Here is a 17,440-nt window from a genome sequence, read left to right on the forward strand (position 1 = left end):
CCACAGGTGTTTTTGGTGGGAGCTACCAGTCATAGGATCCTGCCTCCTTGGGGTGAAAAAAATGGTCTGTGAATCCACATATTTTGAATTGAAACTACGTGCAGCTCAGCTTCTCTGCAGGGATAGAGGCTGGTAGTTTTATTTATTTATTTATTTATTTATTTATTTATTTATTTGAGAGGGAGAGAGAGAGAATTTTTAATATTTTTATTTTTTAGTTCTCGGCGGACACAACATCTTTGTTGGTATGTGGTGCTGAGGATCGAACCCGGGCCGCTTGAGCCACATCCCCAGCCCAGGCTGGTAGTTTTAATTCCTGTGGATACAGCCTACATCAGAGGCTAAGCCTCCATGAAGAGACAATAGCATCTGGGCCAGACTCATCCTTTCTAGAATTCAAACACACTCTTCCTTTTCTGCAGCTCTGAGATTCAATAAATATCTTTTTTTTTTCATAAACAAGTTTGAATTGGGTTTCTGTCACATGCCACCAAAGGAGACCTGCCTATTACAGCTGGTTATCAGGTTAACCATCTATGAGATGGTGAACTAACAATATATCACCTCTCCATGAAGGTCAAAACATCTCTCAGTGTCAGTTACCAAGGAAGTCTGAGAATTTTCTCCAACTGTAGCAAAAAAAAAAAAATAGAAAGAAAGAAAAGCTGAGTTTTTTAAAAAAAAAAATTTATTTATTTGGCGGACACAACATCTTTGTTTGCATGTGGTGCTGAGGATTGAACCCCGGCCGCAAGCATGCCAGGCGAGCGCGCTACCGCTTGAGCCACATCCCCAGCCCAAGCTGAGAGAGTTTTGTCACTAATGGCCACTCAACCTCAGAGACAGAATGTTAGGATTTATGTAGAGTAACGTGGGCTTCTCAGTGGCCATCTTCCTAGTGCTCCCCATAGGGGGAAGGGCAAAGGCAGCCAGGGCAAGATGGTGAGTGAGGAAGTCAGGGTCAGGACCAAAACAAAAGAGCATGGAGAGGGTCTTCTAATGAGGTCAACTTCCCGCATGCCTGTGATCCCAGCAACTCGGGAGGCTCAGGTAGGAGGACTGCGAGTTCAAAGCCAAAAAGATCACTTCTGTTGTGCAGTCTGGGGCAAAAGGCAAAAGGACCTCAGCAGATTAGTGAGGCACTTAGCAACTTGGGGAGACACTGTCTTTAAATAAAATATAAAAAAGGGCTGGGGATGTGGCTTGGTGGTTAAGCACCCTGGGTTCAATCCCCAGTACCAAAAATAAATAAATAAAAACTTCCTGGTCAACTAACTGCTTGTGGACACAAGCTGGGGACCCAAGCAGACAGATATTTCTGTACTTGTGTCCCTAAGCGGGGGGATCAAAAAAAAAAAGAAAGAAAATAGATGCGTGGACAGAGACGGCACCAATCAGTAATAGTGAGGAGAGTATGATCATGGAAGGGATATGGAAAGGAGGAAATTCCAGAGACCATAAAAAGAATAGGCCAAAACTTCCCCACCAGACTCCTAGTTCCGGGACCCCTTCTCTGGAGAAGTCCCTTATGGTCACTTTTGCAATAAACCTGCTGCTCGCTTGCTATCTCTGTGTCCTGTTCTTCAGTTCTTTGCTGAGTGGAGACAATGGACTCAGCACCCCTAGACTGTAACACTCACTTCCCTTCTCAGCAGGGCAGCAGCCCCTTTATCCTGGGGTAGGAAGTCAGGGGAAGCAAGGCGGAGGCAGAACCCTGGGGAAGATGGGTATCATTTTATGAGGTACTGTTTATGGTCAGAATTCTGCAGGTGCCTCAGATGACCCAGATAAATTTATCCTTGTAAAATTAGATCCCCTATCAAGAGGGACAACTCATATGGCCCCGGCTATCTGCTGTCAGGCCTCTCTGCAGCTTAAAATCTTGGGAGTGATGATGTCAGCACTTGAAGAGGGACCAGAGGGCCCCACCCCACCCCAAGGCCCAGCATCTGTGACATACATGAGCCCTGGGTGGAGTCCTATACCTTCAGAGAAGTGGAAAATCCAAGCTGGCACACAAAGATCAATTCTGGATGTGCAGCCTGGGGTAAAAGGACAAATGCAGGCCCCAGGCCATCTGTCTAAATATTTACAAGTTATACATCACACTAAGGGACCAATAAATAAAATATATTCAATGTTCATACCCTGATGGATTCTGAAGGGATCTTTAAAAGGATACAAATTGTAATTGTGTATCAAGCTGTTTGCAAATGACATAGTTAGCAAAATGTCAGATGACTGGATTTAGGTTTTTTTAATAACTTCATTTTATTTATTTTTATGCAGTGCTGAGGATCGAACCTAGTGCTTCACATGTGCTAGGAAAGTGCTCTGCCACTGAGCTATACCCCCCAGCATGGATTTAGTTTTTATTGCACATGTCTGAGTGCTCTTTTATGAGCTGACTGTGTTGGGATAAGCAATAAAATGAAGATATATGTAATTCATCAATATTAAAACTATTCCATAAGCTGGGCACAGCAGGCATGCCTGTAATCCCAGCAACTCGGAAGGCTGAGGCAGGAGGATCACGAGTTCGAGACCAGCCTCAACAACTTAGTGAGACCCTATCTCAAAAAATGAAAAAAAGCTGGTGATGTAGCTCAGTGGGAAAGCACCTCTGGGTTCAATCCTCAGTACCAAAAAGGGAAAGGGAAAAAGAAGAATAATGTGTAATTTATTTAATGTTACAAAGTTTTCCTCAGCTTACGTTTACAACTGAGGCAAAACTATACTAATTTTTTTAGTACCTTCAAATCATGAATAGGAGCACAAAAACATGCAGAAATGATAATCTCAGCACTATTAGAAAATGATATTTCATTCATGTCTCAGGTACTTGTTCTTGTCAGAAAAAGCTAACACAATCTATATGATTCCATTTGAACAAAACTAGAATGTGTAAACTGATCTATAATGACAGAGAGCAGAGCTGTAGGTACTTGGGAATTGGGGAAGTAGGAAGGGAAAGGAGGGGGTCATCAAGGAGCAAAAGGAAACTTGGGAAGAAATGGATATGTTCACTATCTTGATTTTGATAATAATTCCAGGCATGTCTATCTGTCCCAAGTTATCAAATTGTACTCTGTAAGTTATGCAGTTTACTGTGTATCAACACCTCAGAAAAGGTACTTAAAATATTTAAAAATTAGTATTGTTACACAAAATGAATCTTGTGAAAAGGAAGTTAAGGGTTGGGCAGAGTTGAGAACCCAGCATCAGGTAGATTGAGAAGTGGGAACAAGCTCCTCCCCGTGCCCTATCTTTGGATTGATATCTGCTGTGCAATTCACTGAGAGACTGCTAGAGGGCAGAAGTGGTCCTTGTACAGGAAGCAGGGGCTGCAGGGCTTCAAATTTTAAAATTCGTTCCTCTGGGCTCCCTAACTTTGGAGGTGGTGGTTAAACGCCCCCTTTACTCTTAGTAGAGCTGGAATTTGAACCATCGTCTCTTTGGTCCTGATTCCACCATATTAATCCCTCAGCACCAGGAGACCTCCCTGTGCTCCGGTGGGGTAGCCGTCATAGCCCTGGGTCTGTTACCCACAGGGCCGGCAGGGAGCAGTTGGAGATGGCACCAGGGGGTTGTGATTCTCCAGGTGCCTTTGGCAAGACTCCTCAGTTGACCTGAAACCCACGATTGTGAAGCAGGGCAATTTCCAGGATCAGATGCTGCAACCTAAAATTCATTTTTAAAAGGGAAGGAGAAAGGAGAGAAAATTTAGTGGGGGCAGGGGAGATGATGGCGGATCGGCAATGGAGGCCTTCCAATGAAAGCACTTGCTAACACTGGACACCAGTGCTGGACACAGGGAGTCATTTTACCTTCACAGTGCTCTTGTCAAATAAGCTGCACGGAGGTTAAGTAACTCACTCAAATAGAGCTAGTAGGAGGCTTCAGGAGAATTTGAATCCAGGTTTTACACTGATTTGTCAGCTTAGCTACTACAATATAGTACACACTTAAATGGAATGGTCCTTCTCAGTTCTTTGGTTCATGTGTTAAACTGGTTGGTGTTGGTCGCAGATGGTGGAGGTTCTAGTTTAGCCTTCTGAAGATAAAGCCTGTAATGCTTCAAGAGAAGGTTAAGAGCCTGTGATGGTCCAGGAAGGAGGTTCCCCTTTCCACCCCCTTGCCCCTATTTGTGTTGAACATTTACAATGTGTGAGGTTCCATGCTAAGGTTGATACTTTTACAGTGATAATAATTGAAAGGCAGGTGGGCCAAGGCCAGCAACAAGGAGTTAAGGGACAGGTGACATGCAGCTATGTAGTGATATTATTCATTTGTGCTCACAGGAATTTGTGAGGGCTGGGGATGTGGCTCAAGCGGTAGCGCGCTTGCCTGGCATGCGTGTGGCCCGGGTTCGATCCTCAGCACCACATACAAACAAAGATGTTGTGTCCGCCGAGAATTAAAATAAATAAATATTAAAAAATTCTCTCTCTCATCTCTCTCTTAAAAATTTTTTTTTTAAAAAAAGGAATTTGTGAAAAGCAGCTTAACCTAATAAGACCAGACCAGGCTAGGATGCAGGCCCAGGAAATGCCCCTTGGGTATCAGAACAAATTTGAGCATCCTGGTGAGCTGTTAACTGGCCCATAGTCCATGGGTGGGTGAGTCCTCCAGCTGATTCTCTCCTTCCTTCCTCAACTTTGGAACAGTCCCCCTGAGATCATGCAGTTTGATGCTCCAGGCCAAGTGCTCCAGGAAAGTGTCCCCTCCTAGTCTGGATTCTGCCAAAGCCAAGGGCCCTGGGCTGGTGCCCACCATGCCCTCTCTGGGCCATTTTATTCCCAGTAGACACTGATTGGGTTGTTACAGCCACCAAATTAAGGCTCCTGGGCTCAAGTGGGAAGACAAAGTAAAAAGGAGGCCAGAATGAAAAGACATCCTCACAGACCCTTTCTTCCTTTCATAGATGGGAAGACCAAGGCCTGGGCAAGGAAGGGAGTTGGCAAAGGCCCCCACCGTGGGCAACTTTATCACATATTCAGTCAGTGGGTTTTATTTTTTGTTTTTGTTTTTTTGTTTTTTTTTTTTTTTTTGCCAAAGAGCATTTTTTTTTTTTACAGATTGATTAAATGAAGATCCAAATAAGAAGCACACATTATGATTGGTTGATTGTACCTTAAAACTCTTTTAATCCACAAATTTCTCTTTCATCTTTCTCTTTTTCCTTACAATGTGTTATTTATTTAGTTATTTTGGGGTACTGGGGATTCAATTCAGGAGCACTCAATCACTGAGCCACATCCCCAGCCCTATTTTGCATTTTATTTAGAGACAGCGTCTCACTAAGCTGCTAAGTACCTTGCCATTGCTGAGGATCCTCCTGCCTTAGCCTCTGGAGATGCTGGGATTACAGGTAAGTGCCACCTACAATGTATTATTGAAGTAGCCACGTCACGTATCTTGTTGATTTTCTGCCATCTGGATTTTGAGGATTGCAAACGTGTGGCTTCACATATTTCTGTCTTTTGCATTGCTTGGCAATTGTTAGTTGCATCTAGAGGCCTGATCAGATGAAGATTTTAATTTTGGCAACACTCGTTCAGGGTAGGTGTGTTCTCCAGAAGGCATATGGCTAGTGGCTTCCTTTGGTGACATCACAAAAGGATCATGGGCACATCCTTAAAGGAAACTCCCCCCAATTCCCCGTGAACAGCTCCCATATTTGGTGGCTGTGCCTGACACTCTTGTCCTACAGCTTGTGCTGGAAGTTCTGCACCAGGCCTACCGCTCATCCCATTCTTATTTCCTGTGTGTCCCCAATGACTACAATAGACACTTGATGAATACATGTTGGAATGAGTAATTAATGATGACGTCAATGTTTCTGGACGTCAGGAACAGGCTGCTCCCACACCACGAGCTAGGGAAGATACCACAGGCACGCACCCTGCCCTGGATGTCCAAAGATCAGCCAACCTGCCAGAGCCAGGATAGGAGCCAAGGGTATAGGGATGAGTAGGAAGGGCAGGGACTCCAGGAACCAGATCCAGGCCTGTGCTCCACCCTGGCAAGGGGCAAGCCCAATAACACAAAGTCCTGCAAGGTGACAGGCAGCGGGGTGAAGGACACCAGAAGGTGGCAAGGTCTACACTGAGCTGGGGCAGGCTCAGACCCTAGTGTCGGAATGGAGGAAGCCAGGCCCCTTAGCCTCACACTGGGTAGGTGACCACTGCAGGACTCAGGTCCAAGGATCAAGTCAGAAGCCCTGTGTGTTAGTTAGAATTGAGCTGGGTTGAAAGGAATGGAAAATCCCAGTTATCACTGACTTAAACAGGCTAATGCTCATCTCGTTCTTCATCCCAAGAGTCAATCTCGAGCCAACAGGCTACCAAAGGAAACAACAGAGAGAACATTAGCCACTCTATCTTGTTGCTCGGCCATGCACAGACATGATTCTATTCCACGGTATAATGTGGCTGCTGGAACTCAGCCTTGCTGTGACATATTCCAGGTTGAAGAAGGAGTCGCAGAAGGAGAAGAACACTCTTCTTGCTCTAGGGCAATTTCCAGAATTATACAAACTACTCTACTTACATTTTATTGGCTGGAACTGAGTCACATGGCCACACTTGACTGCAAGTTGGGAGGATGGGAAATGTTTTCATTTCACACAACCATGAACCTACCCCCAAATCAAGAGTCTGACACTGAAGCTCAGAGAACATACCTCCAGGGACTCCAAGTATGATTCAAGGCAGAGGTCAACAGGGGAAGCTGCCGCTCTCTCCATCCCTGCTGTCCTAGGTCCTGGGGCTTGGATTTGGGCAGGATGAGGCCATGGGACTCCCAACAAATGCAGCAAGGGAGGAGCTGCCGCCTAGCCAGGGGCACAGCTGTTCACAGAACCTGCTCCTGCAGCCCCAGCGCATTCTGTAGCTAACTAAGCACAGCCTCAGCTCAGGAAGAAGTGTCGGCAGGGTTGGTCTGCTTCATTGTCAAGGACAGGCACAGACTCAGAGGCCAATAGCTACTTGACGCTGTGGAAAGCATCCCTAGGATGATGAGTCAGGGACAAGACCGTCTTTTCCCAGGAGGCAGTGAAGTGGCTGGTGACAGCTGCCTTTTTTCCTTTGCTATAAAATAATTTAAGATGAGCACAGTGGCACCCACCTGGAGTCTCAGCTACTCGGGAGTCTGAAACAGGAGGATCACTTGAGGTTAGACCAGCTGGAGCAATACCGTGAGATCCCATCTCAAAATTACAAAAATATAAATAATAGGATAGCACTGCAAGGGACGCATGCCTATAACCCCAGTGGCTTCGGAGGCTAAGACAGGAGGATCACAAAGTGGAGGCCAGCCTCAGCAACTTAGAGAGGCCCTAAGTAACTTACAGCCTGTCTCAAAACATAAAAAAAAGGACTGGAGATGTGGCTCAGTGGTTAAGTACCACTGGATTCAACTCTCAGTACCAAAAAAAGAGAGAGAGAGAGAGAATAGAATATACAGATAAGCAAAAAGAAATAAATTCCAAATTTCTCATAGTCTCAGCTGACAAAACTGACCACTGTCATTGCTTCTGCATTTATTGTTCGTATGTGTGAGTCTGTGTATGACATGCATGAGAAATTTACCACAAGAAGTGATATAGTACACACTTAGATAATTGCTTTTCTTCACTGTATAGTAGTATATAGCAGACATCTTTCTATGTCATTGAATATTTATCTACCACAGTGACTCTACATTAGATCCTCCCAGGGAAACTTTAAAAATATTGTTCCCAGAGTCAAGTTTAATTAATCAAGGGTGGGGCTGGGTTTTGGGATTTTAAAACTCCCCAGGTAGTTTCAGTGTGCAAGCTACTGTGCTATAGCCACAAAAGTTCATATAACATAAAATTAACTATTTTAAAGTTAATAAGTTAATGGCAACTAGTATATTCACAGTGTTGTACAACCACTACTTTCAGCTAGTTCCAAAACACCTCATCCCTCCAAAAGGAAATGTCCTATGAAGAGGTACGCTGCATGTACCTCTCTCCCCAACCCCTGGCATCTACCAATCTGCAGTCTGTCTCTTTGAATATAATTTACCTATTCTAGATATTTTATATAAATAGCATCACACAATATGTGAGCTATACTGTCTTGCTTCTCACATAACACAGTGTTCGATTTCACCTTTTCCAATTTAGTTCTCCCTGGCACTGCTCCCCAATCTGTCACATGTACTTGAAAGTGGCCAGGATCATTGTGTCCAGGACATGATCTATTGTTTGACCATTGTATCAGTCAGTTTTGTTACTATAATGAAATACACGAGGCAGGTTAACTTATAAGTAAATAAATTTACTTAGCTCCTAGTGTTGGAGGTTTAAAATTCAAGATCAGGTGGACTGCCACCATCTCACGGAACTGTTAATACCTTCTGAGGGTAAGCCTCCACTAGCCCAAGGACCCCCACTAGGCCCCACCTCTTAAAGGTTCAAACACCTCCCAGCACCACCACACTGAGATCAAACCTTTAAAACGTGGACCTTTAGGGACACTCAGACCATATCCAAATCACAGTAACCATAAAGCAGTACTGACTTGACCTCTCACCCCTCCACAGTCTCAAATACTCCCCACAGTGTCTGAACCCTGCTGGGAAGCACCTGCTGGCCTGAGCCCTGCTGTCAGGGGCTGCATCTTGCTGCATCCCCCTGGCGTGACGGCTGGCAATGAGGCTGAAGCACAAATGGGCAACCCAGAAGGATCTTTCTCTTCCTTTTTCATTCCTCCAAGCTTGTTCTTTCAACTTGGGAAGCCAGATGCTCTGGAGTTTAATTACACACTGCAGTTGGAAGCCCAGAATGTCAGAGCAGGAAAGGAAAGGATCGTGTTATAAATAAGCGCTACCAGCATTTATTGAGCACTTACTCTGTGCCAGGCGCTGCTCCAGGCCTGTTTCCAGACTTTACCTGATTTAACCTTTCCAACACTTCTAGGAGGCAGGTACCTGTTCTACAGGGAAGGAAACTGAGGCTTAAGGGAAACTATAGGAGATTTCCCAAATTGTGCTGAGTGGTGAATAGTGGCACAAAATATCAGTTGGTGTTAGGGAAAGAAAAAGTTCCATCATCAAAGCCTGAGTATCTCCTGTATCATCCTGTATCTCCCATAGGGACTTCATGAGACATATCCACATACAAACATCCTGAGGGTCCTGCAGTAAAGAACCTATCTAGGCCATTGTCTCCTCTATTGTGGGCTTCGCAGAACTTCTGATCCAAGAAGCACAGCTTGGGGAGCGCAGAGAGTGGCCAACCTCCTCATTTGGGGTAATGAGACCCACGTAGAACTTTAGGGACAGACCAGGAGAGGACTCTGCCTCATGGTTTCCTGTGCATGGAGTTGGTGAAGGCAGACTATGGCCCATTTGGCCCATTGATCTGTTTGGGGAAATTATGTCTTACTGAAGATTTTCTGATCAAGTTCCCTTGATTAATGGACGGTTGACCTGTCCAAGATCACACGGCCAACTAGGGGTAGAGGAAGAAATAGATCCCAGCTCACTGAAATCCAAATATCCTCTAAAACACACATCAGACAGGTGGCAGGAGGTTGGGGTATGAAGTCCCACTATACCTGTGATACTTGTCTCTGCTCCCCACTCTGTGGTACTTAACCTGCATTGTCCTCTTTCCACTCCTGAAGAGATCCCCTCACACGCATTTCTCCTGCCAATTTGGATAAGGTCAAAGGGCCCAAATAGCCTGGCGGCCTCCCTCTGCCTTCCACTCACTCTCCGTACACAAAGCCTGGCCGAGCCCGCAGTGGCAATCTCACTGGGGGCAAAGGCTGAACAGGGCAACTTGTGTTTATTTTAATTCTGTAACCAGATGCAGTAAAATGTCATTAACTCCCCCTCTGCCAATGTGAAACGTGAGACCATTTGGACAGGAACTGGGCAGAAGGCAACCTTTGCCTGTTCCAGGAAGAGCTTGCCAAAAAATGAGCAGCGTAAACAGGAACCGAGGGGGGTTGTTGGAAACCACTTCACAAAATAAATTCTGTTCAAGGGCTCTGGGGCATCCCTGCCGCACACTGTCATAAGATGAATGTCCATTTACATTTTTCTAATGAGTGGAGGGAGTTACTGTGGAACACGCAAGTAAAATCATTCTTACCTCTTCATTAAAAGGGCTCATGAAAATAGCACTTTATTAACCTTGTTTAAAATGTGAACAAAATTTCAAATATCTGTGAATGAGCCAGGTACAGTGGCACACACCTGTAATCCCAGCTATTCAGGGGCCGAGGCAGGAGGATCACAAATTCAAGGTCAGCCTTGGTAACTTTGCAAGACTCTGTTTCAAATTTTTAAAAAGTAAGGTGGGTTGGGGATGTAGTTCAGAGATAGAGCATTTACCTAGCATGTGTGAAGTCCTGAGTTCAATCTCTAATACCACACACACAAAGAGTATTTCTTTTTAAAGCTGTGGATGAAGACTTTTTAGTTTCCATAGGTCCATCCAGCCATTGGTACTAATTAGGGAGGTTTTACCAACCTCTGGTTCTGGGACAGGGAGATGTCATGTTGACCCTGATGGCCCAGCCATGCCACAGGGCTAAAGGTTCATTTAGAAACAGCTGCAGAGACAGCAGGGCGTACAGCCTCTGGGTGGCAGGCCCTCCCGGGGAGTCAGACTGCCCAGATGGCCCTTCCAGAGCCTGGGGACGATGCAGACTGTCACTAAGGTAGAGGGTAAAAATAGTCCCGTGTGGGTGGCAGCTGAGCCCAGAGGCACCTGCTTTCTTGGCTCTAGAGAAGGAGAGGCAACCCAGTTATCAGACGTTTCATTGGGTTCCTGAGACTCCCCACCCCTGGCCTCAGGGGCTTCTAGTATTTCCCTAACCATGAAGTACTCCCCCCACACATATACCTACCCCCACACACCAAGCACTGAAGAGTTTGGGCTTGGTTGTAAGATATCTGATGGTTTAAATCCTGGCTGTGCCCTTTACTGGCTCTCTGTGACTTCGGGCAAGAATTTTTTCCTTTCTGAGTCTCCATTTTTCTTGACTGTCAAATGGGACTGAGGATTTCCTTTTACAAGGCTTTCTATAAAGATTAAATAACAACTACAGCTAACATATTTCATTCTGCAGCCTTACTGTTCCGTCCCTCTCCTTTCCTCACATTCTAGCACATTCTTCAAGAGTGACATGGGGTCGGGGAGGGCAGGGGTTGTAGCTCAGCAGTAGAGCCCTTGCCTAGCACGTGTGAGGCCCTGGGTTCGATTCTCAGCACCACATTGAAATAAATAAATAAAATAAAGTTTAAAAAAAGTGATACGGAGGTGGGGGATGTTGCTGAGGAAAAAGGATAGCAAGTTCAAGGCCAGTCTTGGCAACTTAGTGAGACCCTATATTAAAATACAAAGTAAAGGAAGGGCTGGGGGTGTGGGTCAGTGGTAGAGTACCCCTGAATTCAATCCCCAGTACTGGAGAAGAAGAAGGAGAAGGAGAAAGAAGGAGGGGGAGGGGAGAGGGAGGGGGGAGGGGAGGAAGGAGAAGAAGGAAGAGGAGGAGGAGAAGGAAGAGAAGGAAAGTGAAAAAAGTGTTTCTGAGGCAAGGCAGCTGCCATGTGATAGGGACACTGAAGTAACACCATGAAGAAGTACAATGACAAGGACCTAGGTTTCCCTCTGCCAATGGCCAACTAGTCACGGAGGCCTACTGCCAACACCCAGCAAGGGAGTGATCTCAAAAACCCATCCTCATCACCAGCCAAGCCTTCAGATGACTATGGACCTGGTCAACACCTTGACCACAGCCCCATGAGGGACCCTGAGCCAGAGCCCCCAACTAAACTGCTTTCAGCTTCCTGGCCCCAGAAACTATGAGCGAGGGTAAACGTTTGCTTGGTTTGGGGAAATCTGAGCCGTAGCAGTCAACAACTAACACACACTTGCCTTTCAGGGAAATTGTAAGAGTGAAGAGTTAATATACGTCAAACTGCAAGCACACCTGCTGGGACCGGTGGTTCCAGAAACGGCAGAAGGGAGCAGTAGAAGGAGGGAGCACTGGACGGGGAGCAGGTGGCTGGGTTCAAGCCAGGCAGGGTGCCCACTCCTGATGTGGAGGAGCATGAGACACCAAGTCTACAAACAGTGACCAGATCACATGTGAAAACAGAGCATGGACCAGGAACCTGCAATAAAAGTCTGGGAAGCCAAACAGCTACTAGTCCCAAATGGCTCAAACTTGGTCAATCATGGACAGCTTGCCTAATTTTGTCCCTAATTCCAAAATTAGCATAAATTGGAGAAAGCAAGTATGTTCCCCTAACCAATGTCATGGATGCCCCTCTTCTAGGGAGTCCCCCTACAGCTTCCCCATGCCAACAGGCCCCAACCAGGGCATGCCTGAAGCTGTCCCTTTTTTCCTATTATAAAGCTTCCCACTTATCCACCGGCCTTTGAGTCTCTGCAAAACACAAGTGACAATGGCTAACTCTCTTACAAGAGACTCTCAGCAAGCTCTGATTAAATTGCCTTGGCTTGTTCTCTGTGGCTAGTCTTCATTTACTCCCATAAACCCAAGTTCTCTCTTCCTTCCTGCTCCAGGTCAAAGACAACACCTCTCCCTTCCCCCGATCACCAGGTATCTAGAGAAATCAGTTCAGGGACAATGGAAGAAAGGGGAACAGCAATAATTAAGAGTGTAGCTTTGGAACAGGAGAGAGCCGAGGTTTACCTGGCTATGTGGTCCTGGGTAAGTCAACTAAACAACCTTAGCCCCTGATTCCTCATGTCAAGGGAACAGTCCAGCTGAAACTCAAATGCTGGTTCAAGCATCCAGCGAGGTAATGTATTTGGTGTACTGACCATATAGTAGGTACTTAATAAAACAAAGACCGGCCATCACGTTCAGCTCCTCATGACTCACTGGAGTAGGTTGTCCCCTTACCATACCCTAGTCACCCTTCCCTGCTCCATTTCTTTGCAGCAGGGAGCCAGACTTCAGGGTACATAAAGGTCAGGATCTGTTCTCAGCAGTGAGATGGGCAAAGGATATAGCCCAGCACTTCTCTAAGAAAAAAATCCAACTGGCCAAAAGGCCAGATACCTGCTGCACCAAACAGTATGCACCAATACTGTACCCCCCCCCCCACCCTTCGAATATATGTATACTGAGCCGCACAATAGAAAAGGCCTGAAGAGTTTGTACCAAGGTGACGTCGACCCTTGTTGGATGGTAAGATTATAAGGTTTTAGATTTTTTTTTCTTCATTTTGCTCATCCATGCCTTATGACCGGTCTACAATGACTACGTTTTTGTAAAAGGAAAAACTCCAGTAGCTTATTTTTAATTAAAAAAATTAAATGGGGCAGGGTAGGGGAGATGTAGGAAAGGAGGCAGGGTACACTCCTCAATGCAACACTCCTTCAGCCTTCAGTCCGGGAAAAGCTGGGAGGTTCCCGCAGAGGCGATGCGGAACTGCCTGAGGCCAACCCTGGTTTAAAGAAAAAGATAAGACGAGATTTAGGGCAGACTCCAGAAGAACCTGACCGCTAAGAGCACCAAATCCTGGAATAAGCACCTTGGGGAGATATTCTAGCCCAAAGGCGATCAACCTTCGCTGGCCCTAGGACTGGGGACTGCCGCGGGACCCTAGCCCCCGGCAGCGGTGGGACTCCGGAGGCCGAGCCCTCGCCTGGATTCCCGCCCTCTAGACGCCCGGCGGGGCGGGGCGGGGCGGGGCTGTTGGAGGGGAGGGACGGCCGGGCCGCTGGGAGCTCCACCGACCACCGCTACGCTTTCGGTTCTCCGGCTCCCGCTCCCGCTCCCGCGCCGCCTGTTGCTCCCTCCCTGTGCCGCTTCCTGCCCGGTGCCCAGCGGTAGGCGGCCCCAGAGGGTGCCATCGCGTGGGCAGCCCTCTTCCTCCCCCACCCCGCGCCAGAGTGTCCCGGAGAGCGCGAACAGAGCCAGCCTCCTGGTGCACCCCGGACCGCGCGCCAAGACCCCGGGCGCAGCGCCGCGATGAACGCGACTTTCCTGAACCACACCAGCTTGGGTGAGGTGGGCGGAGTGGGCAGCGGCGCCGGGGCGGCCCTGGGGAACCGCAGTCACGGGCTGGGCACGTGGCTAGACTGCTGCTCCGGGGGCGCGCCGCTGGCCGCCAGCGACGGGGTCCCGGCGGGACTGGCTCCAGACGAACGCAGCCTGTGGGTGTCGCGCGTGGCGCAGATCGCCGTGGTATGCGTGCTGTCGCTCACCGTGGTCTTCGGCGTTTTCTTCCTGGGCTGCAACCTGCTCATCAAGTCCGAGAGCATGATCAACTTTCTGGTGCAAGAGCGCCGGCCCTCCAAGGACGTGGGCGCCGCCATCCTGGGGCTGTACTGAGCACCACGCCTGCCGCCTTCGACAGAGCTACTAAGAAAAGGGAGACCCGGACCCCCGTCCCCCTCTCCGCTCGGCCGCCGCAGCAGCGCCGGGACAGCGACATGCCCCCGGGCACCAGTGCCTGGACACCGCGGGACTCGCGGCGGCGGCGCGGAAAGGGACTTCCACGCCCTGCACGGTCCTGTGCACTTCAGCGGGGGGATAAGGTTTCTTAACAGACTTTTTTTTTTTTTTAAGAAGTTCGGGGCTGGGTGGACTTGAGTGTGGGATACAGTGTGGGGCTGAGGTCGCTCGCGTGGGAGTTTTGTGCGTGTTAATTGGGGACAGGACACGGGCGGCGCAGGAGAAAGGTTGAAGAATGGGAGTCTCCGAGCTTGTTGGTCTGATTTTGCATTTGAAAAGAAATTTTTGTAATAAAACCCCAGCCGTCGTACATCCGGCGACTTCCCACCGGCGCCTGTGGGTGTGTGTGTTGGGGGTTGGAATGTGCGGGGTGGAGGGAGGCTTGTACCCTAGTGGGGAGCCCTTTAAGCCCGTCCAGAAAAAATATAGCTCCTTTGAGGGCTTCCTGGGGTGCGGTGCGAGCAGATACAGGGCTCCACACCGGAGACCAAGCCACGAAAGGATAAAGGAACTGTTTTCTACAACGACAGCGGAGGCGGGTCCTTTTGGGCGGCCTGACAGTTGGTGCGATTAATTAAATCTTTGGAAATCTGTCTCTTCCGTGAGACTGGATGTGGGGAGGGGATCAGTGAACTGAATCCAAAAAGAGGAAAACAGGATATTTGGAGAATGAAAAAGTAGAATTCACTTGCGCGGGTGAGAGAGTGGGGAAAACTAGAGCTACTTAAAATTTTAGTAAGACCCAAATCCCCATCTAAGGTCTTGTTTTGCCTACACCCTTATGGTAGATGAGTTGCCCTCAAAGAAGACTCCTTGTTGCTTTCCGGAGGGGGAAGGGGACCCATCATATTTAAAATGAGAAAATGGCCTCCAACTGCAGTCCTCTTTGGAGGAATTAGAACCACCCATTAGGAGATGCCCCAGCTGACCCCCAAACCCAGTGCCTCCTGGAGATGCCAGCTTCTCTAAGATCTGTATTAAGCAGTAAGAACCTTGGTGTTCACTGGTCAAGAGGAGGGGACAGACAGTTCTGTGATCTGCAAGTGTTTGGTCTGGGGGGGCAGCTGAAATTGGGGAGACTAGAGGGACTTTGGGGCCTCTGCATATCCCCTTGGCCCAGTGCTGGCCCCACTCAGAACCCCTGTACTTGGGGAGATTGGGGCAGGGAAGGCTCTGATGGATTTCTTCCGCACTCCTCTTTTGCCAGGAATGGAAATGAAGAATGAGAAAGAAGATGGCTGACGCCTTCACTGGCTTTGGAACAAGAAGCATAGGGAACCTTCTCCTGTCTCCTCCTAAGGGAGGAGGTGGTAGGGGAAGTATCTCAACAAAAGCATAGACAGTCATTGACTAAAGGACCTGGAATTTTTGTGGCTCCTGCCATCAGAATTATCAATATTGTGGAGCATTTCTTTCCCCCTTTGTCCTGTTGCCCCAATCTCGGGCTTACAGGTTTATTCAGTGGGCCAGGGCAGGCCAGTGAGGCCAGGGGCCAAACACTCCTTGTTAAGTATCTGAGACAAATCCTCCAGGTAAAAGAATGTTCCATGATGATTTGGTGTGACTCACAGGTAGCCAACCTGATGGAGGGTGCAACCCTTGATGATTTAGGCAACTGGGACACCTGGCTCCAAGTAGTACAGGTGCCTGAAGCCTGGCCACCCAGTGACCTGACCTGGAGAACACCACTCAGCTTCAGGCAGTCATGTATAGCCCCAAAGACTGGAAAATGAGTTTCATGAGGAATAAGGGCTTCTCTTTTCTGCCTGACACGTTAGAATGAACACCATCAGACCTTCCCTCTCATAAAATGGTCTTCTATTAAATGTGGCTGGGGACGGAGGCAGGAGTGGGGGTGATTCAAGAGTTAAATTTCCTATACAGGAAAAATTAAAAAACACAGTGAAGACATCTGTACAGTACCATGTGTGTTTGACACCCCCCACCATGTGATGTCCACTAGTGGACATGTGCATGGGTGTGTGCTCATGCGTGCAGGCACACAAGGGCAGTGCTCATACCTCAAGAAGGAGCAAGGTCCTGGAGAGGGGTGGAGAGTGAGGGATCACACATGTAGTCCTTTTTTGTTTTCCCAGAGCCCTAAAGGCCTTCGACATGTGCTGAGCTGCCTACCTGAACTTCAGGCAGGGGTGGGAACACTGAGTTATGAAAGAGAGGAAAACAAAAGGCACACAGCTTCAGAGAAGGGCCACACTGGATCAGAATCCTGAGACTTGGGTGCTGTGAAGAATGGAGGAGGGGGCCTCATCTCAAGAATCCCCCCTCCCACTCTCAATCTTTAGGTAACAAAGCCCTTCCTAAGAGGCCTGCCCAGAATGCAGAGGCCAAATTTCAGAGGGTCCTGGATTCAGGAGAGAAGCCTTGGACTTTTGTCTGTTAAATCCTGGCTGTTCTACGTCCTAGCTCCATGATTTGGAAAAAGCTCAACCTCTCTGTGCCTCAGTTTCCTCATCTATGAAATGGGAGCAATAAGGTCTATAGCTCCCATGATAGATGTGTAAAATAGGCATAGGGGCTGGCATTTCATAGACACCCACTAAAGATAATTATGATTATTGTTAGTTTTGTGTATTACACAAACTCTCAACCAATAAAATAGAGTTGGTTCTCTGAAATGGGATCCCTGGATAGAAAAAGAGGAATTCATATTTGCAAGGCATTTTGTAGTTTTAAAGCACTTTAATAAGCAGAGTGGAAATAATGTGTTGAATACCCATTATGCCAAACAGAGCTCCCATCCCATGAGGAGAGTTGTATTACTACCTCCATTTTATAGATAAGGAAACTGAGGCCCAAAAAGTTTGCCTGAGGTCATGTAGTTAGGGAGTTAATAAGAGGAGCAGATATTCTCCTAGTTTCCTTTTATAGAAGAGGAAGCAGTTACAGTTTAATGGAATTGCCCAAGTTTATTCAGTGTCAACTTCGGTTCTGTTGTGGGCTGG

At 47.6% G+C, this 17,440-nt stretch overlaps 1 protein-coding gene and 1 long non-coding RNA gene across 2 annotated transcripts in view; both read left to right on the forward strand.

Annotated features, from left to right (window-relative positions):
- Nucleotides 1–17,440, forward strand: part of LOC308636207 — a 770,476-nt gene that overhangs the window by 427,149 nt on the left and 325,887 nt on the right. The gene's annotated exons all lie outside the window — the stretch shown is intronic.
- Nucleotides 13,764–14,809, forward strand: RPRML (reprimo like). The gene has a single exon (XM_081271809.1). The coding sequence runs from the start codon at nt 13,992–13,994 to the stop codon at nt 14,352–14,354; it is 363 nt and encodes a 120-aa protein (XP_081127935.1). The 5' UTR covers nt 13,764–13,991; the 3' UTR covers nt 14,355–14,809.

The sequence above is a fragment of the Spermophilus citellus genome (genome assembly GCF_964194105.1).
Source record: "Spermophilus citellus genome assembly, chromosome: 17".
NCBI classification, from domain to species: domain Eukaryota; kingdom Metazoa; phylum Chordata; class Mammalia; order Rodentia; family Sciuridae; genus Spermophilus; species Spermophilus citellus.